The sequence below is a fragment of the Neopelma chrysocephalum genome, unplaced genomic scaffold, assembly GCF_003984885.1.
Source record: "Neopelma chrysocephalum unplaced genomic scaffold, ASM398488v2 Primary Assembly neopelma1_59, whole genome shotgun sequence".
Taxonomy (NCBI): domain Eukaryota; kingdom Metazoa; phylum Chordata; class Aves; order Passeriformes; family Pipridae; genus Neopelma; species Neopelma chrysocephalum.
In genome coordinates this window covers 258,335-281,881 of record NW_020897714.1, presented here as the reverse complement: position 1 = coordinate 281,881, position 23,547 = coordinate 258,335, and the positions used below count along the sequence as shown (strand labels likewise).

At 40.6% G+C, this 23,547-nt stretch overlaps 1 protein-coding gene across 2 annotated transcripts in view; it reads left to right on the top strand.

Moving 5' to 3' along the window:
• The window catches only part of WIF1 (WNT inhibitory factor 1), a 44,071-nt gene that overhangs the window by 2,458 nt on the left and 18,066 nt on the right, over positions 1–23,547 (top strand). For both annotated transcript variants that reach the window (XM_027680612.1, XM_027680613.1), the window contains exon 3: positions 19,910–20,018. In XM_027680612.1, the coding sequence (XP_027536413.1) occupies positions 19,910–20,018 (109 nt within the window). The remainder of the gene's footprint in view (positions 1–19,909; positions 20,019–23,547) is intronic.

The following is a 23,547-nucleotide window of genomic DNA, read 5'->3' as shown; positions in this document are numbered from 1 at the left end:
TGAAGAAGTTTCTCTGGGGTTGCAAGGTTTTGGTGGCTCTCAGTAGCCTTTAGGAATGACTAGACCCTTTTTGGATCTATAGATAGACTTCTGAGTAGGTACAGGAGATGGCATTACATAGTTCCTAGCCCTGATATCACAAGATGGGGGAGTGAGAGAGCAAGTGGGTGAGTGTCTGGCAGCCAGACAAGATCAACCCACCACACCTGCGATCTCCAACAGGGCACCTTGCATCCCTGTTTACATCTGTGGAAAGTGCGTGTAAGTATCATGTGGGTAGATTCCATCTGCCTGCTCCTGGGACAAATAATGATCCAAGTTCTAGGCGAGTAAAAATCCAACCCAGGGAGTGGCAATGCTTCTCAGTCCTGCATTGCTGAATATTCTATTTCAAAAATGTCTTCTGAAAGGCACATTTTAAGGACTAGATTATACCCATACTCTGTGTAAACTGAAGTGGCAAAAGCCTTCTGAATTTAGATACTATGTTTCTGATACAGTGGCCTCTGTGTTCTGGATACATTTTATGTGAGAAAGATTTTGTATGATAATTAAAACCATTTTCGCTAGAAAATATTATCCAAAGAAAAGCATTAGTTGCTTCTAGTTCATAGTCCATTACTTCTAATTAATTATTAGAAAATATAAAAGGAACCCCAAAATTTAAGGGTCTGAAGGTGCTGAAAATAGGTTTTTTTCTAGCGAAGTCAGGATGAGCCAGGGGTTACAAGAAGGTTAAAATACTGCAAAATGGGATTGTCATGTTTTTATGCACTTTATGCTTTTACCTATGAATTTCAACATAAGGTTACAGATGTTATATTCTCTTTAGAAAAAAAAAAAGTAATCTGGTAAAATTGACAGTTACAAAGATTGCTCCTTGATTTAAAAGGTTTAAAAAAGCAAAAATCAGTGTTAATATATAGTATACAATAGGCATCTGTGTAACTACTAGAGCTCACTGGTGTGCTTCTTGCTCTTATTCCAAATGGTGATGTTGTCATCTGCAGAAGATTGAGCTTATAAACTTTCCAGTGAGACCTTATCATGCTGACTAATGCTGTGGAATGTTTCACTGTGCCCACCAGTGGAAGGTTCCAAAGATTGCAGTGATAACATCATCTCTACAGCATTTAGGAACTTACGACAGGTATTTAAGCTCCAAATCCACAAAACCCAGTATGTATGCTTAACTTCCAGTGAGGCTTCTGACAGCAATAAAATGAAGTTCACATGTGAGTGAGCATTGGTGGGAGAGAACCATATTAAAAAAAAAAAGTTGATTAGTGCTCAGTGACAGAGCAGCAGCCAGGTTGATTTAATAGACAAGGGGTGAAAAAAGAAACCAAAAAGCAAATTGGAATTTTTGTTCTGTAGCAGTCACTGGTCTGATCCACAGAAGCAGTCAGTCTGGGCCACAACCTGCCCATGCAATATCCTTTCAGATATTGGAGAAGTATTTGAGGTCAAATGAATTATTGTAGCAGCTCACTTCCCACTCCCCACTGTTATGAGTATGCCACAGCTCCTCTCCTGGTGCATGGTTGAATGCATGCCCACGATGTGGCATCTGAAATAACTCTCAAAGAGTAATTGATAACCTTGAGTAAAGCAAAAAGATGCCCAGCTCTTAGAAAAAGGGGATATATGTCATCAGTGCATTTTTTAGTATTGTTTCTATATTGTAAAGTGAAGGTTAGGAATGCTATATAATTAACAGCTCCTGGAGGCTAATTCTGACCTCATCAACCCTGAATAGCTCAGTTGAGTTTTCTGGAATTGGCTTATATGGCTGAGGTGTAGCCTAACTGCGAAGGTAAAATGGAATATCCAGCTATGCCAGGAAACTATTTGTTTCCTGCCCAGAGAAAAGTAACAGATCACCAGTTTTAAGGCATTAGTGATGCAATAGAGTGCTCCATTCAAACATGGCTATTTCCCTAATGAACTGAAAGAAATGAAAAAATATTGAATTTCAAAACATGTAATTGTTCAAAGGAAACTTTTCTTGAAAGAAACTGCTGAATTTCTTGTAAATATCTTATTCATACCCAGTGATTACAGTGATGCTTTTCAGTTTAAAAAATGTCTCATATGCAAAATTTAGGGGTTTTTTTCCCCAGTAAAAGTATGGCTATTCTCAAAGTTTGATCAAAGTAATTGCATAAACTCGCACTCTTGGGATTTACAGTAGTACCTTCACTGTGGTTTCTTGTCACCAGACGGGGGAAATACTTTGTTTTCTGAGCTCTGTACCAAAATTTCCATGTGGAATGTGAAGATGTTTACATATTGTGAGCATGATTTTTAGACGGGGGTTCTCATATCAAGAGCACAGCACCAAACCTTTAATATTTAGATTCTGCTCAACTGTGGTATTTTGCATCTCCGTGTTGTAGACATGCCACCAGGGATCAAAGTAATACTGTGGAGATCCCACTTTCTTAGTAAAGCAGGCATGTGCCAGCCATCTGTTCTATCTGCTGATAGAAAACAGCAGTAAAGTTTCTCAAAGTTTTGCCAAGAAGAAAAGGGGGGGGGATTTATTGCTCAGCAGAGATGAGTTACAAAGCACCTTGTAGTGTAAACTACATCTGGTTTCCATAGTAATTTACATGGTATATGTGTAAACTACACAATTATTCTTTTTACACAGCAGTGTAGAGCTGTGTTAAGTAAACCATTCTTCAAGATTTTCATTGTTTATCCTTTCTATAAATATTCTAATACAGTTTTAACAAAAAAACCCTAGAGTAATAAAATATTTTCACTACTTTTACAGTAGTGGCTGCAATGTACAACATAACTGTTGAAAAGCATTGGAACTAACAAGGACACCCCAAGCTTCAAGACTGTGTTTTGTGAAAATGTACAGATTTCACTCCCTGTGTTACTAACAGCTTTTCTGAAATATAAATCCAGGCTGTGTTGCTTTCCTCTTCTTTGTGGAAGTGAAAATGTTTTCTGTCAATGTCACTTCTTCTTTTACAGACAGTTTCACAGGTATGTTCTTAGTGGTCTAAACTTAATGCCGTTACGAGTAATGCCACTGAGTAAAAAGAGCTAACTAGAAGAATTTTTCATGTATTTAACATCTTCTGTTGGTATCATGCTTTCCAAAGAGGTTTTTTGGGTAGCTACAAGAATGATTGACTTACTTCTAGCCAAGTAAATTACGTACATATGAAGCAAATGTAAGAGACCACACTTTTCCTAAGGTATGCAGATATGTAAGGAATATGATGTTACCCAGAGCTTTCAAAACTGATATGTAGTAGATATTTGTATCAAGTTGAACAGAGTTTTCAGAACTGTATACCTTAGCTCAGAACAATGAGTTCCTGATTAATATTTTTAAAGCTTTCAAGAAAATGCATCTCAAAATATCTTTTAGTTTATCTTCCTGTGGCTTTACACTTGGCTTGCCAGGGTTTGTTCTTTTATTTTCCTTTTGTGTACAAATTCCACCTTTTGAAAGATGCTATTTTACTTGCATTTGTTTCTTTTATTCTGCTGTTCTACCATACTGGTTTTTTTTTTTGTTATGCTCAGAGGTTGTTGCTTGCTTATTTGCTTTTTAACTCTTTATTTGTGGCCAAGCTCTTCACTATATCAAACTGTAGCCCAGACATGGTGGAAATGTAATACCTCCCTCTACAGGCTGGCAGGGCTCTGCCTGCTGCAGCCCCTGGAGGCTGTTGACCTTCTTTGTCACAAGGGCACATTGCTGCTTCCTGGTCAACTTGGTGTCCACCAGGATCTCCAAGCAGTTTTCTACTAAGCTGCTTTCCAGCTGATCAGCCCCCAGCATATACTGGTGCCTTGGGTTGTTCCTCCTCAGGTGCAGGTTATTGCACTTCCCCTTGATGAACTTCATGAGGTTCCTCTCTGTCCATTCCTCCATCCTGTAGAGGTCCCTCTGGATGGCAGCAGGACTTTCTAGTGTATCAGTCACTCCTCCCAGTCTTGTACCATTTACAAACTTTTTGAGGGTGCACTCTGTCACAAAGTCCAGGTTATTAATGAAAATGTTAAACAGTATGAGACCTCATATCAACCCCGAGGTACACCACTAACAGTTGGCCTCCAACTGGAGCAGTCCACCTTTCTTATGTAATGCCAATTCCTTGCTTCTTTTGTGGGAATGTTGTGGGAGACAGCGCTGAAGGCCTTACTGAAGTCAAGGTACACAAAAGCCACTGGTCTCCTCTCCCAAGCTAGCCATTAATGAAAAATGAGCCAGCCAGGAACAAAAAACTGAGACTGGCTTGTACAATCACAGTGAAGCAGCAAACCAAAATCTGCCTCAAAAGAAAGGAATATAAATAAAGCAAATACATACTCTTGTACAGAGGCACTAGAAGACTTTATCCAGCTATGATACCTGAAATCCAATGGCTTGCAAAGCTTTGGAGTGGATTTTTTTTCAGACAAACAGCAATAAGACGCCTGGATTTTTTTACATGGAGAATGAAAGTTTGCTTTGTTTTACAACCAACTGGTGGAGTTCATCTTGTTTGACCATACAGGGAAAAGTGGGCAATTACCTTGAGCTGCTTTAGCACTTACTGCCATCACAGCCAAATACTTCAGTAAATAACTTGACGTCAAACCCTGCTTTCAGACCTGGTCCCACAAATCCTCCAAAGTTACCCCTTTGCCTGGATAAACAGCTAGTTAAACCCATCTGATCCTAAAGGAAATAAATATGACTGACATCAGACCTGGCAGTCTCCCAGTCTAAGGTTTTGGCCTATCACCAGGGAAAATAAACTCCCCAAACAGCAGCCCACTTATGAGAAGATCTGTCTCCAGCTCTGAAGCACAGAAACCAGTAGCAAGAGCCACAGAGGCAGCCTGTGCAATGATGGCTGGCCAGAGGAGAAGAGGGCAGGCTCTTGGACCATCCTGACCATCAGAGAATGAGTTCAGAGCCTTCAGTACTGTGATTATGAACCTATTTTTCCTCAGACCACATGGAAGACATGGAGAGATCACAGCTTGTTGATGAGCAGAAGATAGGCTCTCCCTATAATGTTTTCTCCTTGCCCTCAACTTGCAAATATGTGAATATTGATACAGCCAGTAAGAATCTGACACTTAAAACTACATAGGCAAATAATCAAGTCCACTGAACACTTTCAGTAAGGAGTGCAAGTACCAACTTCAACCTGTTCCGTTTAAACTGCAGTAAACACTGCTTTCATTTTTCCAAGTTTGAGCCTTAGCCAGTTCTCTTCCTTGCAGAGACTCTGGGAAGTAAATTGAACTGTTGAAATGGAGTCCATTTGAGTAATCGGGTTGAAACAAATTTATTTTTCCCTCTTGAAGCCAGAGATACATAAAGTTGCTGCAAGCAGCTATGTGCCTGCAGTGTTCCTTGCAGGGACTGTAAGGGAGAACAGGCAGGTTGCACTCTCTGTCGTCTGTCAGAGAGGAAGGAGAGGCAAAATACAGTTACCTGGGTCTGTAATCACAACCAACAGATGACATGCATGGCCATATTAAGAGCTGGGAAATAATTTGCCAACAGGGCATATTGGCAGTTGCCTTGGTTGATTTGTCTGTTTGTTTATGCTTGTGCTTTTTTTTAATCTCCTTCCTTCCAGTTTTTCAAAGGAACATCTATTTAGATAGCACAGACGTGATCTGGTTTCTATATTGGCAAAGGAGCGTAGCTGAAAGCTTGTGACCCAAGAGGTTTCCTCCCTCTGGTCAGAACTGTGACACGTTGGTATTAGAAACAGGGTGGAGAAGCTTATACTGTCTCTTACAGGCAGAAATTAGAAGCCTTCATCACATCAAGAGCCACATGGGTTTCACATTTATACTTGACATAACAGCAACTTTCCTTTGATGGGTCAAAGTCTGTATCTTATCCTGCCTGCTGACAGAGTTCACATTTGAATTGTATCGGTGTGAATACCCTGCTTAATTTATGGACCCTTTTTAGTTGTCTTGCCAAACATTTACAGTCAAATAAACTTCATAATTTTTTTAGTGTCATGATGCCACTATTACTTTCATTCTGTGATTCTATGAATTGAAACCTGACAGTAGAATTACAAGATTTAAAACATTTCTAAGTGTGTAACATCTTTATATAATATTTTTATTAATCCAAAAATAGTGTTTTTCTCATCTTGTAAAATATAATCAAGCAGTATAAATTCATTAAAATAAATTATTGAGAAATATTTAAAAGGATGAGTAATCTGAAAGTTTGCTGACAGGAGGAATGGTGACATGAAGGCATAGAGCTCACCATCTCTGCAAATTATTGTAAATTCTCTTATTACTCCACCTCTTCCCAAACCCAACAACCTCAACAGAAACTTCTGTCTGTAGGTTTATATTGATTTATATATTCTTGTTCCTCTCTGCAAAGACTGAGGTAATTGCAGTGAGGTCTTTCCCCTTTGTGGTTTAGAGCAGGTGATGGAGCATACCCAGGTTCTTCAGGATTTCTTCCCTTCCCCAGTCCAGAGGTCTCATGAAGAGCAGGAAGCAGAAAGCCAGTTTTGTGAGACATGGAAAGAAAGGGATGGCCGTTGCCTTCTGCGAATGTGGTATTGTGAGATTCTTCCCTCTCTGATTCCTTTATAACCATTCCCCATTTAAACAGAAGAAAATCCCCAAACTAATCCTCTCTGCACAGAAGAGAATTGTGCCAGTATCCTGCTCAGACTCTGTCTGGTTATTCCACTCAGGAGAGAGGAAGGTGGAGGAAGGAGTCAGTCTGCAGGAACTCCCCTAAGCGTGATGAGGCATAGAAAGGAGGGCTGGAGCTTTTCTTATAATCTGAGCAGAACTGCTTGAAGTGATACTCAATTATGAGAGTTTCCAACACTGTTTTGCACATTATTATTATGCCTTGACATCAAATCTGGTTTTTCTTACCCCAGGCACATTCACAGGACAGTTTACTTTAAGTGCATAAGCATCTATCTGATGATAATCAAGCAGCAGAGGTGTTTAGGGGAAGCTTGCTTTTCATCTCTGATTATAGGCTTCCAGATAAGTCAGATTTTAGTAATGCTATACATAAATTAGTTCCTGTGGTAGAGTCTAAGTTATATTTCTGGCAAGCACAAGATGAGCTACTGACTGCTCTCAAAGCATAGAGAATATCTGAGAACATTTCTTTGAAAAAGCAAAAGCCTTGGATTAAAGTTTGAACAACCTGCATGTTGGAAATTCAACTATTAACTAAACACACATTTCAGTATATCAAGGAAAGTGGATGTTTTAACTGAAATGCATTGTTCCCCTGTTGTCTTGCAGACGTATGTTAATAACCTACATATAAATCATAATTTTTCTGAAAACAGACTTCCACTACTTTAAAAATCTGCATTTGAAATATATGTGGATATTTGCATAAGACCAGCATGGTTTGGGTCTGACATTTTTTTCCATACATATTTCCCCAAAAAACATTTCTAATGAATCTTGTAGTCAGCAAGTTGTGGTACTCCAGTTTTTGCCACCCTTAATACATATGTATTTCAGTTTATTAAATACAATTGAAAGGTTGCAGCAACAAACTATTACATTAAGGTAGTTGGCCTTCATGTGGAAGCATATTTTCCCCTAACCTCTGTGTGTCTTGTGCTACACAACTTGCAACCAAGTGGTTTATTGTGAATCTGCATATTAAGCTGTCCAGTTGACTGAAAGAGACAAATTTTCAAAGATTACTCTACACTTATAACAGCCATTCACTCTGAGGAAATCTGCAGGAGCAGTTCTTTGGTTGTATAAGATTCACAGTTACAAAAGAAGCTGCATCGAGTTATGTCTCATATATGAGAATTAGTATGGGCTCATGTTCTTAATGAGGTTTTAATGTCCTGTAAAACCAGAGTTAAGTCTGTACATACAGCATTATTCACTGGTATTTCCTGGTTTCTGACTGTTTAACTGGGTGCCATAAGACTTCTTGAAACTTTTTATTAAAACAAGTGGGTTTTGTATAGCACTTCCTCTATTTCCCTAAGAAAAAAAGCAGATTGAAAGGTAGAAGGGTTAGGAAGAAAAGCTGCTTTGTTCCTCAGAGATTTAAGTTTGAAAATAGTTGCATGTTGCATGAACTGAATGCAGCATGTCTCTGCACTTAGAGTGGAGCAGAGACTGAATCTCCTTCCCTACACACTGGGGAGGGTGTGGGAGACCCCCTTGTCTGAACAGAGCTGGAGAGAGCTGGTTATGTGGCACCCTCCTGAGCTGCAGCCTCCTGAGCTGTACCTGCTGCACAGTCCTTCTCTTGTACATCATAGGAGATCCACAGGAGAGAGCCCTATGCTGTGTGAGCCATCCTAATGGCAAAGGCTGTTGGAGTGTTGGGCTCACTTGGTTCAGGGTCCATGTTCCAGTGCGATTTGCTTGAGCACTTCATGGGCAAAAGCAGCAGAGCATGGGCCTTGCTTTTACACCAGAGCAGCAGCATCCTTAGCTGAGACAAGTCATATCCTGACCAGTGGATTTCCTCACTGGGAGACTGTATGTATGGTTGCTATGGTCACAAAAGCCTCCTGGTGCAGCATCCTTGTCCAATCTGTTCCATAAGACTCTGTATGACATTTTTCTAAGATGTGGCAAGAAAGCCACTTGAAAACAGATGTGCAGCCTATTCTCAATTCAGCTGCCCAGCACACCTATGTGGTCTGCCACAGTTAGAAAGACAGCACTCGGCGTCTGTCTCACCTTTCTGAGAGGTGTGTCATATTCCATTTACAGAATACAGCTCTGTGGTCGTGTTTCAGGCATGTTCTTGTAGTCTGAGGTTGCTGCAAAGAAAACCATTAACATGAACTGCTGAAAACCTAAAGCTAAAAAAACATGACAAACCTGAGTCAGCTTGAGTTATTCCAGCTGTATAACATTAATGAGCAATAACAAGATATTTCTGAGGGTGGGATCATGTGTTTAGATTTTTCATTTTTCACAGAGATAAAAAGCTTTATATTCCCATGACAGCTCTGGCAGTGCCATTGGAAATGCATGTGCTGTATTGGGGTGCAGGTTTGGTTGGTTTCAGCAGTCCATTGGAGGAACCATCTTCTTGCAATGATTCTCAGCTTGGCTTCTTCCCCTCACCATAATGAAAGGATAATAAAATTTAACATCTGCCTTGAGCTACCAGAAATATGGCAAATCAAATCAAAACAGAGAATCAACTCCCAAACCCCAAGCATCTTCTAACTGGCAGAAATTCAAGCAGAACCAAACAAATGAACTCAGCTGACTGGTATCACAGTGAGTCCCATTGAAAGTGACAGGGAGGGTTTGACCCACAGGTTGATATGCTAAGTACAATTTCTGTGCCCTGGAGTGATCACAGAATCATAAAATCACAGAATATGCTGAGTTGGAAGGAACCCGTAAGGATCATGGAGTCCAGCTCTTAGCCCTGCACAGGACCATCCCCACGAGTCACAGCACGTGACAGAGAATATTGCTCAAACACTTCTTAAACTCTGTCAGGCTTGCTGCTCTGTGACCACTCCCCTGGGGAGCCTGTTCCAGCTCCCAGCCACCCTCTAGATGAAGAACCTTTTTCTAATATCCAACCTAAACCTCCCCTGATACAACTTCAGGCCATTCCCTTATGTCCTCTCACTGGTCACCACAGAGAAGAGATCAGTGCCTGCCCCTCCTCTTCTCCTCACAAGGAAGTTGTAGACTGAAATGAGGTCACCCCTCAGTCTCCTCTTCTCCAGGCTGAACACACCAAGTGACCTCAGCTGTTCCTCATACGGCTTCCCCTCAAGGCCCTTGACCATCTTTATTGCCCTCCTTTGGACACTCTTTATGGCTTAATATCTTTCTTATGTTGTGACTCCCAAAACAATGTTCAAGGTGAGGCCGCCCCAGTGCAGAATGCGACAATCCCCTCCCTCAACCAGCTGGTGATGCTTTGCCTGATGCCCCCCAGGACACAGTTGGCCCTCCTGGCTGCCAGGGCACTGCTGACTCATATTCAACTTGCCGTTGACCAGGACCCCCAGGTCCCTTTCTGTGGCACTGTTTTCCAGCATCTCATTCCCCAGCCTGTACAAACACCCAGGGTTGCCCCATCCCAGGTGCAGAATCTGGCATTTCCCCTTGTTGAACTTCATATGGTTGGTGACTGCCCAGTCCTTTAATTTGTCAAGATCTCTCTGCAGGGCCTCCCTGCCTTCAAGGAGGCAACAGCTCTTCCCAGCTTTGTGTCACCTGCAAACTTAGTATCCCCTCCAGTCCTGTGTCAAAGTCAGCCAGCCCTGTGTTGGAGAGCACAAGGCTGAAGATAGAGTCCTGTGGAACCCCACTAGTGACAGGTCACCAGTCTCATGTTACCCCATTCACTATTACCCTCTGTGCTCTACCCATGAGCCAATTGCTCACCCACCATGTGATGTGTTTATTCAGATGTGTGCTGGACATTTTGTCCAGAAGGATCCTGTGAGAGACAGTATTGAAAGCTTTATTGAAATTCAAAAAGATTACATCAACCGGTGATGCAGAGAGCAGGCCTGACAGCTCAGCAAGGTTTGTGGTATTGGACATTGATCTTCTCCAGTGTTTCTTTCTTCCTGAAAGTATTGTGGACCACACTCAACCCAGAACTACTCACTTCATCTGTCAATAAAGGCTGGTTTGCGGGACTTGGGGAATCTCCTGCAGCCTATGACTTCAGCAGAAATTAGGGATTGCCAGCATATCTGGGATGTATTGAATGACAAAAAGGACGATTTGGTCTCAGTCTGCAAGAGCAGACCAGATTTGCCATTGCTGTGCATCAAGGAATAAATTATATCTCTGATCTTAGCAAAAGTCTTGAATCCCAAATGGGACAGTGATCTCAAAGCAGAGTATAGACTTTTGCTGCTGTTATTAGACTCCTGCTTATTGTTCATCAGAGGTAAATTTGGCTTGGGGAGGTCCACGCATTCATGTCTGAGGCTAAACTGTTCCTCTTGCATTTTCTTTAATAAAAATGATGTTAAGGTCTCTGTCTCTCAATACATTATTCTGGGGAATTTTCAGCTCCTGGTCCTCTGTCAGGATTTGTACTGACACATAGGTCACATTGTCCAGAGCAAAAAAAAAAACAAAAACACAACAGAAGGATGCAGCTTTCCTAAGATAAACCTCCCACCTTTCTGAATAGGACTTATTCCTGCAAGTGTGTTCAAAACGTTCATCTGGAAGCTCAACTTGACCCTGAGTCAAGTCAGCAGAGTCCAGGCCTATGCTGTGAATAGATTCCATCTGCACCCAGGGAGAGAGAAAGGTGGTTCAAGACAGCAGGTAAATCAGACTCTGACTGGGCTGAATTTTCTTTTGCAAGTGCTGATCTCTCTCCTCTGAGTATACAGGAAGTCAAAGATGAGCTGGCTTTAAAGCAGATATTTAATTTAAATGCTGGGAAATACACTGTGCCTTAACTCAAAAGACTGGATTCTGTAAGGCTGGTACTGTAACCCAGGTATGAAGCTGTGCTCACCCTGCCTATGGAAACAGCCCAAAAGGCAGAAATTGTTCAGTTTCTTGTCAGAAACTGGGTATAAGATTATACTTCCCTGCTTTACTCTGAAGATAAGTCCATCTTGCTTTGAAAAATTCAGTGTATAGTTACAGAGGACATAACTATGTGGAGGCCTGTATGGTATATGGAAATATTACATGGTAATATATGTGCACTTAGCAGAGTCTTCACTCAGTGGACAAATCAGTATGATTTCAGATACAATAGCAAACACAAGTTCCTTTTCAGATACACTTATCAAATATTTTATAGCTAATTTAGTTCTTTTATGGTAGTATTTACAATTTGCTTTGGTCAATGGCAGACTGTAAAACAAGAACAAAATTGCATTTTCACACAGAAAAGGCATTTGAAAATGAACGCAGCAGATGTCAAAAGAGCAGTTTTAAAGAAGTCTTTCCTAACAACTAGTCAGGATGGAGTTGATTTTTTTTCAAAACCTTTTGCCTAGAAAACAAGGCAAAAACAATTGTGCTGAGCAGTAAAGAAACTCTCACTCAGAGGTGCTGCAAACTTTCTGTCACGTGGGGACACGAAAGTGGAAGCATCCCTCTTTGACACTCTTGAAGGACTCCAGTCTGACAAAAGCCGCTGTGAGATTTCATAACTTAAGTTCACTGCTTACATTTTGAGAAGAGATATTTATATTTATTATAAAGGACTGCCAGTTAAAGCCAAGAGTGAAACACATGGACTCAATAAAGGCCCAGTTACGTGACCTTTGCTGTTTGCCAGGCTTTTAACTTGTGTAAGTAATTGATTACACTTTCATGAGATCATAATCAGAAGGTTGTTCTTTGGTAATGGTGTGCTAGAGGAGCTTTATCCTCAACTTCAAAGCCATCCTGTGAGGCTTAAGAACAAAGGGTTGGAAGTTTGAAGCATGGCCAAAATGAATCTGTGTGCATTATCCATGTTTACCACTATTCAAGAAGTGGATTAACGTATTCTTCATCTGTGAGCTTTTCCTCGTCACATCAGATGAGCCACCATCTCTAAGGTTTACATTTGTGCTTTTAAAACTATTCTGCTTAATTAAATGTAGTGTCTGTTCAGATCTCCGTGATAACTAGTCTAAATGGTTGTTAGTGCAATCATTTCCCTAATTGTAAAGGTTTTATTGAAATTATTTGAGATTCTCTGAAAAGAATTCTCAGGGTAAGTATTAATATAAGTAAATCTATCCAAAGCTGGAAACTGCAAACAGTCTGTAATCTATGTAAAGATGGACTCCCAGGATCAGCCAGGCAAGCTTTTTACTTACTTGTCAAGCTGTGAGGGGGAGAAAATAACCTTGCAGTTTTTTCTCAATGTAGATAGAGCCACACAGATGTGTTTCAGGTGGCAGTAGTAGACCTGTAGAGACTTATTTTGTTAGGAACTAACTTGATGAGACAGTGTTTTATTTTTTTCTCTAAGAGCAGTAATAATTTTCCCCTTTTTTATTAGCTTTGGGAGATTTTGAACATCGCTAATCATGAAATCTCCACTGGAGAGAGCACTGATATTTTGCTGGGGGACCAAAGAATGAATTAGCCCTTGCTGTCCTGGAACAAGAATTAACTTTTCAGGAAAATAGCTTTTACGAATTCTCAGGATACCAGAACAATAAGTTTTGTTAAATATTTCAAGATAACTAAGGTTTGCGTATCTTTTACTTACTTAAAATCTGAACTCTTAATGCTGTTTCTCTTTTTGCTGTACTGTTTATTTCTCTCCCCTTCCCCAAAGCAGAGGTATTTAATATTCATCTGTAAGATATGTGAGAAAACATTTTAAGGGAAACTTGTGCACCAGGCCTGGTTCCTGCTGAGAAATATCATTCCTTGCTAGAGATTTTCAAGCTGTAATTAACTGTGCATATTTATCAAAACTTGAATGATTTTGTCTCCTTTTAGCTTAATTTTTTCAAAACTAACTCTAGTGAAGCTATAATAAAATACATTACAGAAAATCTTTTAAACAAAAGAAGTCTAAGTGTGCAGTTGTACTCTTTTTGCAAGGTAGATGAACGAGAAACTCCCAGACTCTTCTCAACAAGGAGCTGTAGATTTGTTATGACTATTTTTTAAGAAATCCTGCATGCCACATGCCTTTGTATCGGTGTGCTTTTACTTAGCATGGATCTGTTTGCCTGTATGCTGCTTTCCAAGGCTTTAGCCTTGTGTAATGGCCCCACTGTCCCCACTGCAGATACCTACTGCATCAAGGGCTTGCCTCTGATCTAAACCAAAACCATATTTCCATTAGCAGGCTAATGATGGGCAGGAATGTGCAATAGGCTTTTATTTGTCCCTCTGTCTCAGGTAGCCTGTTTTTTCTGCACATGATGATGAATTTCAGAGTTAATGCTCTGCTGGTATACTTCGATTTTTTTTTCACCTCTCTCTCTCAAATCCCACTCTTTCTGCCAAGCCCTTCAGCTTCCAGTCTCAGATTGGCTTTAAGGACCTCTTCAAATGCTAAAGGGTTTCCAGAGCTCAGGGTCTGGTGAGAGAAAATATCAGCTCAAAGTGACTAAGTAGCTGTCCTGTTTCCCATGTCTCCCAAAGAGCAGGCAACTGCCAGAAACCATGCTAAATATAATCTAAATCTAATGTTTTGTGACCTCACCAGGCTTCTTGACAGTGACTTTTTCATGTTATTTATCTTTACTGAAATTCCTTTTGCACTACTTGGAGCAAAAGCTAATGTATTCTGCAAGGATTTCTGTCTATCTCTCCACTGCAAAGCATTTTTTGAAGCCTGTAGTGTCACCTTTCAAAATCTGAGGCTTCTTTTGATAGCAAACAAGAAATTTCTCTTTTCTAACTGTGTTCCAGCTGTTGGAGGATCTGATCTGCAATCCACAGTTGCATGCCATGAGAAACATTCAACACCAGTTAGCCATCTTCCGTTGACAAAATCTGAGAGTTTTTGTACCATTCTTCTAAAACCATTAAAACCACAAGTGGTTATTCTTGAAAGTTTCATGCAAGGATTCACTCCATTGTTAAAAAAGTCTTCCTTCTCACACATGGATTTTCTTCAGTCTGCCACGGTTTTCTTAATGTGAAAAAAGCAACCACAGAACAAGCTCTGCAGATTTGTGAGCATTTCACCACAGCATTACCTAGTTACCACTATCACATAACGTATTTTTCTCTGAGATTGCCCATTTCACTGAGTTCTAATTTGTGTCCTTTTTTTTTAGAAACACCGAACTTCCTTCTGTGTGTATCTCTGCGGTTCTTAATCCTGCTGTTTGGTTCATTCCCATACCCTTAGCAGCCAGTAATGGAAAACAGGTTATCCTGTCTTCTGTGTAAACTGTTTTTCTCAAAGCATGTTTCTGTATCACTTCATATTGTTAAGTATGCCTCCCATTTTGGGTCTGTCTTTTGAGGCTGACAGCAAGTCTCTGGGTGTCACACTGAAGTGCAAAAAATGGTATACCCACTCTGTGACAGGACCAACTAACAAGTTAGGCAAAGCTGCTGTCCCTAGCAGAAAAAGAGGCAGTCTGTAGGCAGACAGTGTATGATCTGCTTGTCTAAGGAAGCACCATTATGTTGCTCATTACAGCAGTGGCTAGACTGCACCACAGTAACAAACTGTTCATATATATGTATATACTCATACTGTGGCCAGACTCCTGCAATAGCCTGGTATGCACAGTATGGATACTCTTTGTTGGAATTCATCTCACTTTGCTTCGTGTTTCATCTTGGAACATAGACAGACCAACTCCTCTGACCTAATGTGGTTAATATCTTGGAGAAGCAATGGTCCATGCTATAAACACCTAACAAACACATACATTCTCTCACTTTATGATTTTATTTATGGCATACGCAGCCGTGAGCATCTGCTATGGATAATGCACAGTAGAATCTTCTAGTGTGTGCGTAGCCAGAAATATTCATGGATCTGGGATAAAAAGGAACATTTTTTATATGTTTCTTTAAATGAAAAACTTGGCATTAGAGTATATTTGTAATTTAATTGATAACAGAACAGAACATTTAGCACTGATCTCTTTAAAATAATGAGAAGAAAATATAGTTAATTTATTATATCTACTTCCAAAGCTAACATACATTCGCTTCATAATTAGAAAGGATATAGCTTTTATTAGGTTATTGAGCTGTGACATACAACAGTTGAAGCTACCTACCTTTGCTTCAGGTACTAGCGTTACTTCTCATCCTACATTTTTCATGTAAAATGAAGAAAACATAAAGCACAGTATTGTGAATTCTTTGATAATATATGAAACAAAAAACAAGTCAGATACAACATGGCATCTGACTGATAAGAGAACTTCAGCACAGTGGATCTTGTACCAAGGAGTGGAGTTCTGTAGGAATTTTAACTGTATATCATTTAAAACGAAACTGCCGACAGATGTTTGCTACAATACTTGTAAGATGGCTTTGTTATTTTTATAAGCTTTTAAATTCCTCTGATTTATAGAAAACAGCCATTTAAAATCCGTAAAAGTTAATCCCAACCATGGAATTATTTGCCTAAAGTGAAATTTCCTCCCTTTGCTGAGGGCTTTACCCATATGGGGAACTGTTAAAGGGCAGCTGCACTGGGCTACCTGCTGCCTGAAAGCACCAAGTCCCCAGACTGTTCACACAAGGTCTGCAGGGGCCCTTGCCTCAATTTCTGAGGGTATCAAACAAAGATTTTACACAGACATAAAGCATATTCTTCCTCGGGTGCTTCATGAAGTCAAGCCAAAAGTCCTCTGTGCATGCAGAGTGTGCGATTGTCAAAGATCAATAAATTAATGAAAACCCCATTTCCTCCATCACCTCTGACAACAGCGTTCCTCTAACATTTAGCTTCACTACCAAATTTTGACCCTCACATACCAGAGAGTTTACAGGCTGGCTTAAAAAAAAACAAACACAAAAAACATGAGAATATCTTTATAATGAAAAAGGGATTACAGGTTATGGACTTTTCCCCTTTATCTCTCAACAATATCCAAGGCAGTTTGATTCTCACTACTAGGTCACTCTCAGTGGCCACTTACAGCATAAATTATGGTAGTCACTAGATGATATTTTAATTGCACAGACCTATATCTTCAATTAACCATTATGACTAAATTTCATGGTAGGCTGAAGCACGGTAAATATTTGCTGAGAGCATGTTGTTTGCTTTTCAGTCATGATGATTAATGCAAGTTAATTGGCAATCAACTCCACTTACAGCAGGACTATATTGGAGACTGGATGTAGAGATTGTGTCAAGACAGATTTTTTCCAAATAGATAGGATTTACGGCAGTCAAATCTTGTTTCAGATTCACAGGTTTGAGGAATTAAACTACTCTACTTCTGCTACTGTGCAGCCTCTCTAGACTATGATTTTTGTGCATAACTTTTATGTCAAAATTTAACCAACTCAGTCCAGCACAAGATTTGCAAATGTACTCTGCATCACATGGCTCCATAACTTTGCAGCTAGATCTACCTGAGGTGTTTCAGGTATTCTTAGATACTATAATTTCAAGAAGTTTGTTTTTTTGTCAACTCAGCAGATGTACAGACCTTTGTACAGAAATGATGAAAGCAGGTATCTCTCCCCAGTGTGGCTTTCCTCCTGAGCAGCCTCTTGCTTGTGCAATGTCTCTTCCCATCTTTTTAAGGTGTGATCAGAATGTACTCTTGCCTCAGGCGCTAATCGCTGCTACATCTCTACTCTGGTTAGAGGAACTACTTCCTCAAAAGGCAGTGAATATTGTGGCTCATGCAGCAATCGGCCCCCTTTCCCACAGGGGACTTTCTTTTTGTCTTTATCCTGAGGCATCGTTTTGGCTCTGGAAAATGAAATTCCAGTCCTTTTCCTACTAATCGGGGCTCTGGCTCAGAGGCTGACCTGCTACAACAGTGCGGCTTCAATGGAAATATGGGAGTGGAGCTATTTGGTCTAGTTACCAGTTGTTGTTTACTAGAATAGTAAGAACATGATGTTTTAATATCCCAGGTCATAACTCATTATGACCTGGTTTAGATATAACCAAACATCAAAGCTAAACAATGAGAAACAGACAGTGCAGCATTGACTCACTCACTGCACTATTCTATAGATGTGTAGAGACATATAATTATTTTTCCGAACCAAAGTTTTATGTGAAAACAAAAATGTTCCCAATCTGAATTTATGGCTTGTTTTCATATTTTGGCATGGTATATTGTATTGGAAAAAAAAATCTATAATTAAAAGCAGCCTTTTGAACATTACCCCAGACTTCATTTTTCATCTCTGGTTTTACTGCTTTTCTCCATGTCCCCTCTCCCTCTCACATTTACTCCATGTGTTTAACTCACCCTTAAAACCTCTCATTACTTCCTTCCCTATTGTTTTGCAAGTCCTTGTCTAACATCTCTGTGCCTACACAACACCCTCCGAAGACTGTCCACGTACAAGTGTAGCCCCTCATGCTGTTTGGGATCACCTTACAACATGTTCCCACAGAGTGAGTGGATGTGCTGCCACGGCTGATCAGGAATTTCATAACAACCTTTCTACTCAGGTATGAGGGCTTTGCTGGTGTCATCAGGAGCTAAAGGGAGATGGTCTTTCACACCTTGCCAGGGCTTTTGCTCAAGTTAGCAGAGCACAGAACCACAGAAGGGCTGAGGCTGATCTGAGACTAGACAGTCTGACTTGAAGATGATCCAGTCCACTCCTCTACTCAAGCAGGGTCACCTACAGCCACTTGACCAGGACTGTTTTGAGTTGGGTTTTGAATATCTTCACAGATGGAGGTACCACGACCTCTTTGGACAACGTGTACCTGTCCTCTGTCACTCACAGAGTAAAAAGGTGTTTTCTCATGTTCCGATAAATTTTTCTTTATTGTGTCCATTGCCTCCTGTCCTGACACTGGACACCACTGAGCATTTTCTTTACAACCCCCTATCAGCTGCTTATGCACATGGATTAGATCCTCCCTCAGCCTTTATCCAGGCTGAATGGTCCCAGCTCTCTCAGCCTCTCCCCGTACATCACACATTCCAGACCCTTGATCACCTTCACTGGTCCATGTCTTCCTTGTACTAGGGAGCCAGGTCATTACAGGAGAAAAAGGACAGTCTTCTGGCTAAGGACATTGACAGACATCTTGTAGACATAAATTAGCTACCATTTATCAGGCCAAATTTCTCATAAAATTTTTTATTTAATCTCTCTTTATTTCACTATTTTATCTAAAAAGTAGGCAGAACAATACCGTCTACTGTCAGTGACTTGCTGGATGTAAACACATTTTTGCCAGCGCCCATGGTAAGACCTCTAGGACTTTTCTGAGAACAGCAGGTAAAATTACCTGTAATTCCTTTAATGCTTCTTGGTAAGTGAGAAGCCACACTTTAGCGTAAAAGGTTCATTTCCACTTGCTCTGCACACCAGCAGTTGTGCCACTGACAATAATGTAAACCTCCAGTGACTTGCTAAGGTGCATACATCTTAGGTGTGCATGGTCTGTACAGTGACTCTGCAGACACATGTCATCACTTTGCATTGAATATCAAGAGAGACCAGAGTCCCATGAAAGAAAGTACCAAAGCCTACACTCTGTGCCACAATGCAGGTGCTTATGAGGAGTAGGATGAAGGTAGTGGAAAGTAGCTTTTAAATCATTCCAACACCTTTTGGGAACTGTCAAAACAAATCATTTATGTTGCAGTTAATAATGAGTGGCAGGAAGCCAACTTGGTAGGAGAGCTCTCAACTCCACCCTTGGAACAATTTAATGAACTGAGGTTGAACAGGGCAGTGTCAGAGCTGTAAGCAAGATATGTGCCCTAGCATGGCACTCCAGCAATGTGGCGACTCATTGCCTGGCACCGTTTGCCCACGGCAATGTCCTGTGCTGTGCAGATCAACCAAAAGCAAGCTTGGATAATCTCATGCCACAGTTGCATCATGCATGTGGGCATGCCCTTTAAACTGCACTCTTGGTGCAGATAGGTCACCCAGGCTCACCATCAGTTCCAGGAGGATTCTGCACAAAAAACAGCCTTAAGAATTAGCCTAATGTTCATATATTTTTGTTGTCTGCCAGATAAATACTGCAGATTGCAAAAAAAATATCTTCTCTAAGTAACAGTTGTCCACCAAATGGAGGCTACTCTCCTTGCTGATATACTGCATCCTGATTACTGTATAGTCACTTGTAATCTCTGAAATAAGAGGAAATTACCTGAAAATTATGCTTAGATGAAGAAGCACTCAGGGAAATTATAGAAACAAATAAAAATAATAGAACGGCATAATGAAAAGTTTAGTATTTTTTTGCTCTAGTTTATATGCTAAATAGTTTGCTTCTGTGAATGCAATTAAAATAAATATAGATTTTTCATTTATTTTGTCATAGGCTGAGTACTACTACGAGTTCCTGTCTTTGCACTCTTTGGATAAAGGCATAATGGCTGATCCAACTATAAATATCCCCCTGCTTGGAACAGTTCCTCATAAAGCATCAGGTTTGTGCTGTTGCTAATATAAATTGTGTTCCTGTAAAAAATATTCTACAGCCAATGAAGTATGAATATTTTATTATGAATTATGAATTTTTTTATTAATTGTGGTTCTGAAGTTTATTGCTATGCTGCTTGGCACTGAACAGTTTGTGAGTGCCTTGCCTGAGTACAACAGCATATTTTGTCTGAGCCAAGTCACATGAAGCTTTTATGTGTAGATAAATCAGCAGAAACTTGTGCCTCAGTTGTACATTCTTGGTCCTTCACTGGAACTTATATCTCCACAGCAGAGGCTGAGCCCAAGCCAGTGTGAGTGCTCCAAAAGCACCATGGAGCATAGTGAGCTGATTGGAGTAAAAAAGCTTTCCATGAGAGATTATTGAATCCGCTTTGCTCTGAGGTGGATAATTTATGTGATCTGTTTCAGGGCTCATGCATGGTAGGCTCTGGTAGAAAGGCAGAAATGTACATCTGGATGACAGTACTGTTTTGGTGACCACGGTTTCATGATTTGCCTTAGCCATCCTAAGGCCACGTGGGATAAAACGGGAAAGAAATGAGAAGCAAAACAGGAGGACCAGGCTGCCAATGGAGCACTGATATACAAGCTTTCACCTTTGACAAGTCTTTCTTCCTCTTCTCTTTTTCAATGGATACATTCTGAAACTTTGTGTTTAATATTCTCCATTTTTGGATTGCATTAGATTGGCATTGAAGTAATGCTTCAGTACAGCTTTTCGCTGTGACACCTGGAATTTAACATTAATGATTGGTCTCTCCATTCAGTGTGGATTGAGTGAATGATATTGAAAATAGATTTGGGTGAGAGGTGCTATGATGTTTGTACCACAACTGCTGCAATTAAATTGGTTGCAAGCCTGATAAATGTCAAGTAAAGACATTCAAAAGCAACTAAAAAGCCATGAAAGTCAAGTTCTCGTTAAGTATTATTTCCATCTCCGTATAAAGCAGGTGAGATGTGTGGGAAGCTCTGCACTCAGCATTCTCTAATATAACCTAGCTTCTCCTTTAATTTTAGCTATCTAGAAAGGCTAGACCAAAATTACCGCATTCTGACTGTGTTTAGGAAAGTATAATCTACAAGTGCAGGGAGGCTGGAGATGAGATCTCATAGTTGCAGCAGGTCTGTTAGTCATCATGATAGGAGGTCTCATTAAAGCCAAAAAGGACTTACCCAGTTGGCAGCACTGGTACCTCAGTGTACGGGCATGTCTGTGGTGTTCCCCTACATGGATCATGTGCAGTGCACCACTGTGCTTAGTGTGTATATAAGCTGTATTTAAGTCCTGTTTGGTGTTCTAGTGCCTCCAGTGTTTAATAGCAATTGATAATGAGTACATGTGTGGTATTTGAAGCATTTACACCGTTAAATGGTGAGACACTAGTATGATGGTGGGTTTTTTACACTGCCTGTTAGCTGGCCAAAATTAACTAAGTAGTCCTAAATAAATACATGCTATAAAAGTAGTGAATATTTGCTACTTTGTAGTTATTGCTATAATTTATATGTTCGCAAAACTGTTGTGACAAATCTAGTCTATTTTGCCTGGATCTATTGCATTACCAAATCATTTTTCTACACAGACATGTCAGAATAAATTCAATCACAAGCTTGTATTTAGTAACAAATCAACAGTTGTTTTCTCTTGAAGAAGTGTTTTAGCCCAAAGACAATTAATTGTCCTTTTAGACAATTAAGGAGAAATAAAAGAGGAAAGAGCTATAATAAGCTATAATAAACAAGAGAGTGGGAAACAAGAATGAGGATTAACAGATACCTTACTCAGAGGTAGCTGAACTGAGTGTTCTTGTCAAAATCAGTGGACTTCTAAAACTTCTTTGAGGATATTTGCCTGCTGCCAAATAAGGCATATGGATGGCTTTGGTGCTGTAGGGCCTGTCTAGCCTGTGTTTTTTCTTATGGCCAGTGGTGACCATAAGAAGACCTGTGAAAGAGCAAAAGAAGGACATGCATATGTGATACTTTAGTTTACCCTCTTAGCTCTGACTAGCTTCAGCTCAGAGGATTTCCTGAGTCTTAAGTGATTTGTCCTTTTTATAAGCCCCCACAGGTTACAGATCTTTCTTTCCAGTACTTTCGTAGGCTCTCCTTGAGTCCATATCATCTTCTGTTACCTCAAATCAACCTGGCAAGGAGTTCACTGCCTCCCATTGCATGAAGATCCCCCTTCTGTTGTTTCAAGTCTGGCTGCAGCAGTTTCATGTGATGGACACTAGTCCTTGCACTGGTAGAGATAGTAGTCAATCCATACTGTTGGTCCTATTCATGAAAGTCATACCTATTATGTGCCCTCTAATTTTTCTCTTTGCCAGACTGAAGAGTCAATTGTTTCTCATTGGATGCAGCCTTATCCTTCTCTCAGCTTTCTCTAATTCAGTATATCCTTAAAGAGATGAGGTACCAAATTGTCCTCAGACTTAAATTAGATTTAAATCACCTAGGTTCCTTAGATTCATTTGAAATTCCATTCCCAAATCCCAGGATTGCTGCCTGATTCAGTGCTCCCAACCATGAGTATTGTTACACCTAGATATGTGGTAAAATGTTAAGAAGGTTGTAGAAGATGCTTTTCACTGGCAGCTTAAAGAGCTAAGACTAATCTTTGGAGCTTGTCCGAAAGAAGATGTTTGAGAGGAGTATGGGTACCTGCCCAATGAGAAGCAGCTGGCTGCTCCTTTCACAGGGAAGCCCTGTGAAAATTGAATGGTTCAATCTGAGGTCAGCAAGTTGAAACCAAAGTGAGGTGTTGTTGCGGCAGTGATTAACATCTTGAACACCACACTCAGGAAAGTAAAACCAGCTATTGATCTGTGCCCAGAAGTAATGTAGTGGCCTCTGACTGAGAAACAGCTGGCCCCTTAGGTGACCTGGGTTGGCTCCTCCTGTCCCTGTCTGAACCAAGCAGTGCAGTGCCTTGCTGGTGCTGCTGGTGCAGGCTATGGCCAGGCTGCTGGCACAGCACTGCCTCCACCCAGCCCACTGGCCAGGCTCAGGAGACCTCCTCTCCCTGCCCACTGCTGGTGTTGAGACATTAAGATGTAACTGCTGAGCATCCAAAGGTGCTGAAACTCTCTCCAAGCTTGGTGGCAGAAACTGGTGCCTTCTCTGGATGCAGCAGCTCTGCTCGCTCTGCCATGCTGGTAAAGAGCAATAGTGGGCTTCAGGGCTGTGCACTTCTCCAGACTCCTGTGCACTTCTCCAGACTCCACTCTTCTCCAGACCTTTCATGCCTGCTTCTATTGGGATTGGTCATTCAGAGATGTCCCTTAAACAATCCCACCCCTGAGACTATAGGTTGTTTTTGGTGGTGGGTTTGGCGTATTCACTAAAGTGGGTAAAGCAATTGCCTGCAAACTTGAAGAGCTGTGCAGACACACAGAGTTGCTCTCAGCCTGTTTCTACTGAAGAAAATTTTGCTTTCTGAACAGAGGGAAAAGGCATGGGCTCCCAGAGAAAAGGGATTAAACCTGCATCCTCCACATCGCAGGA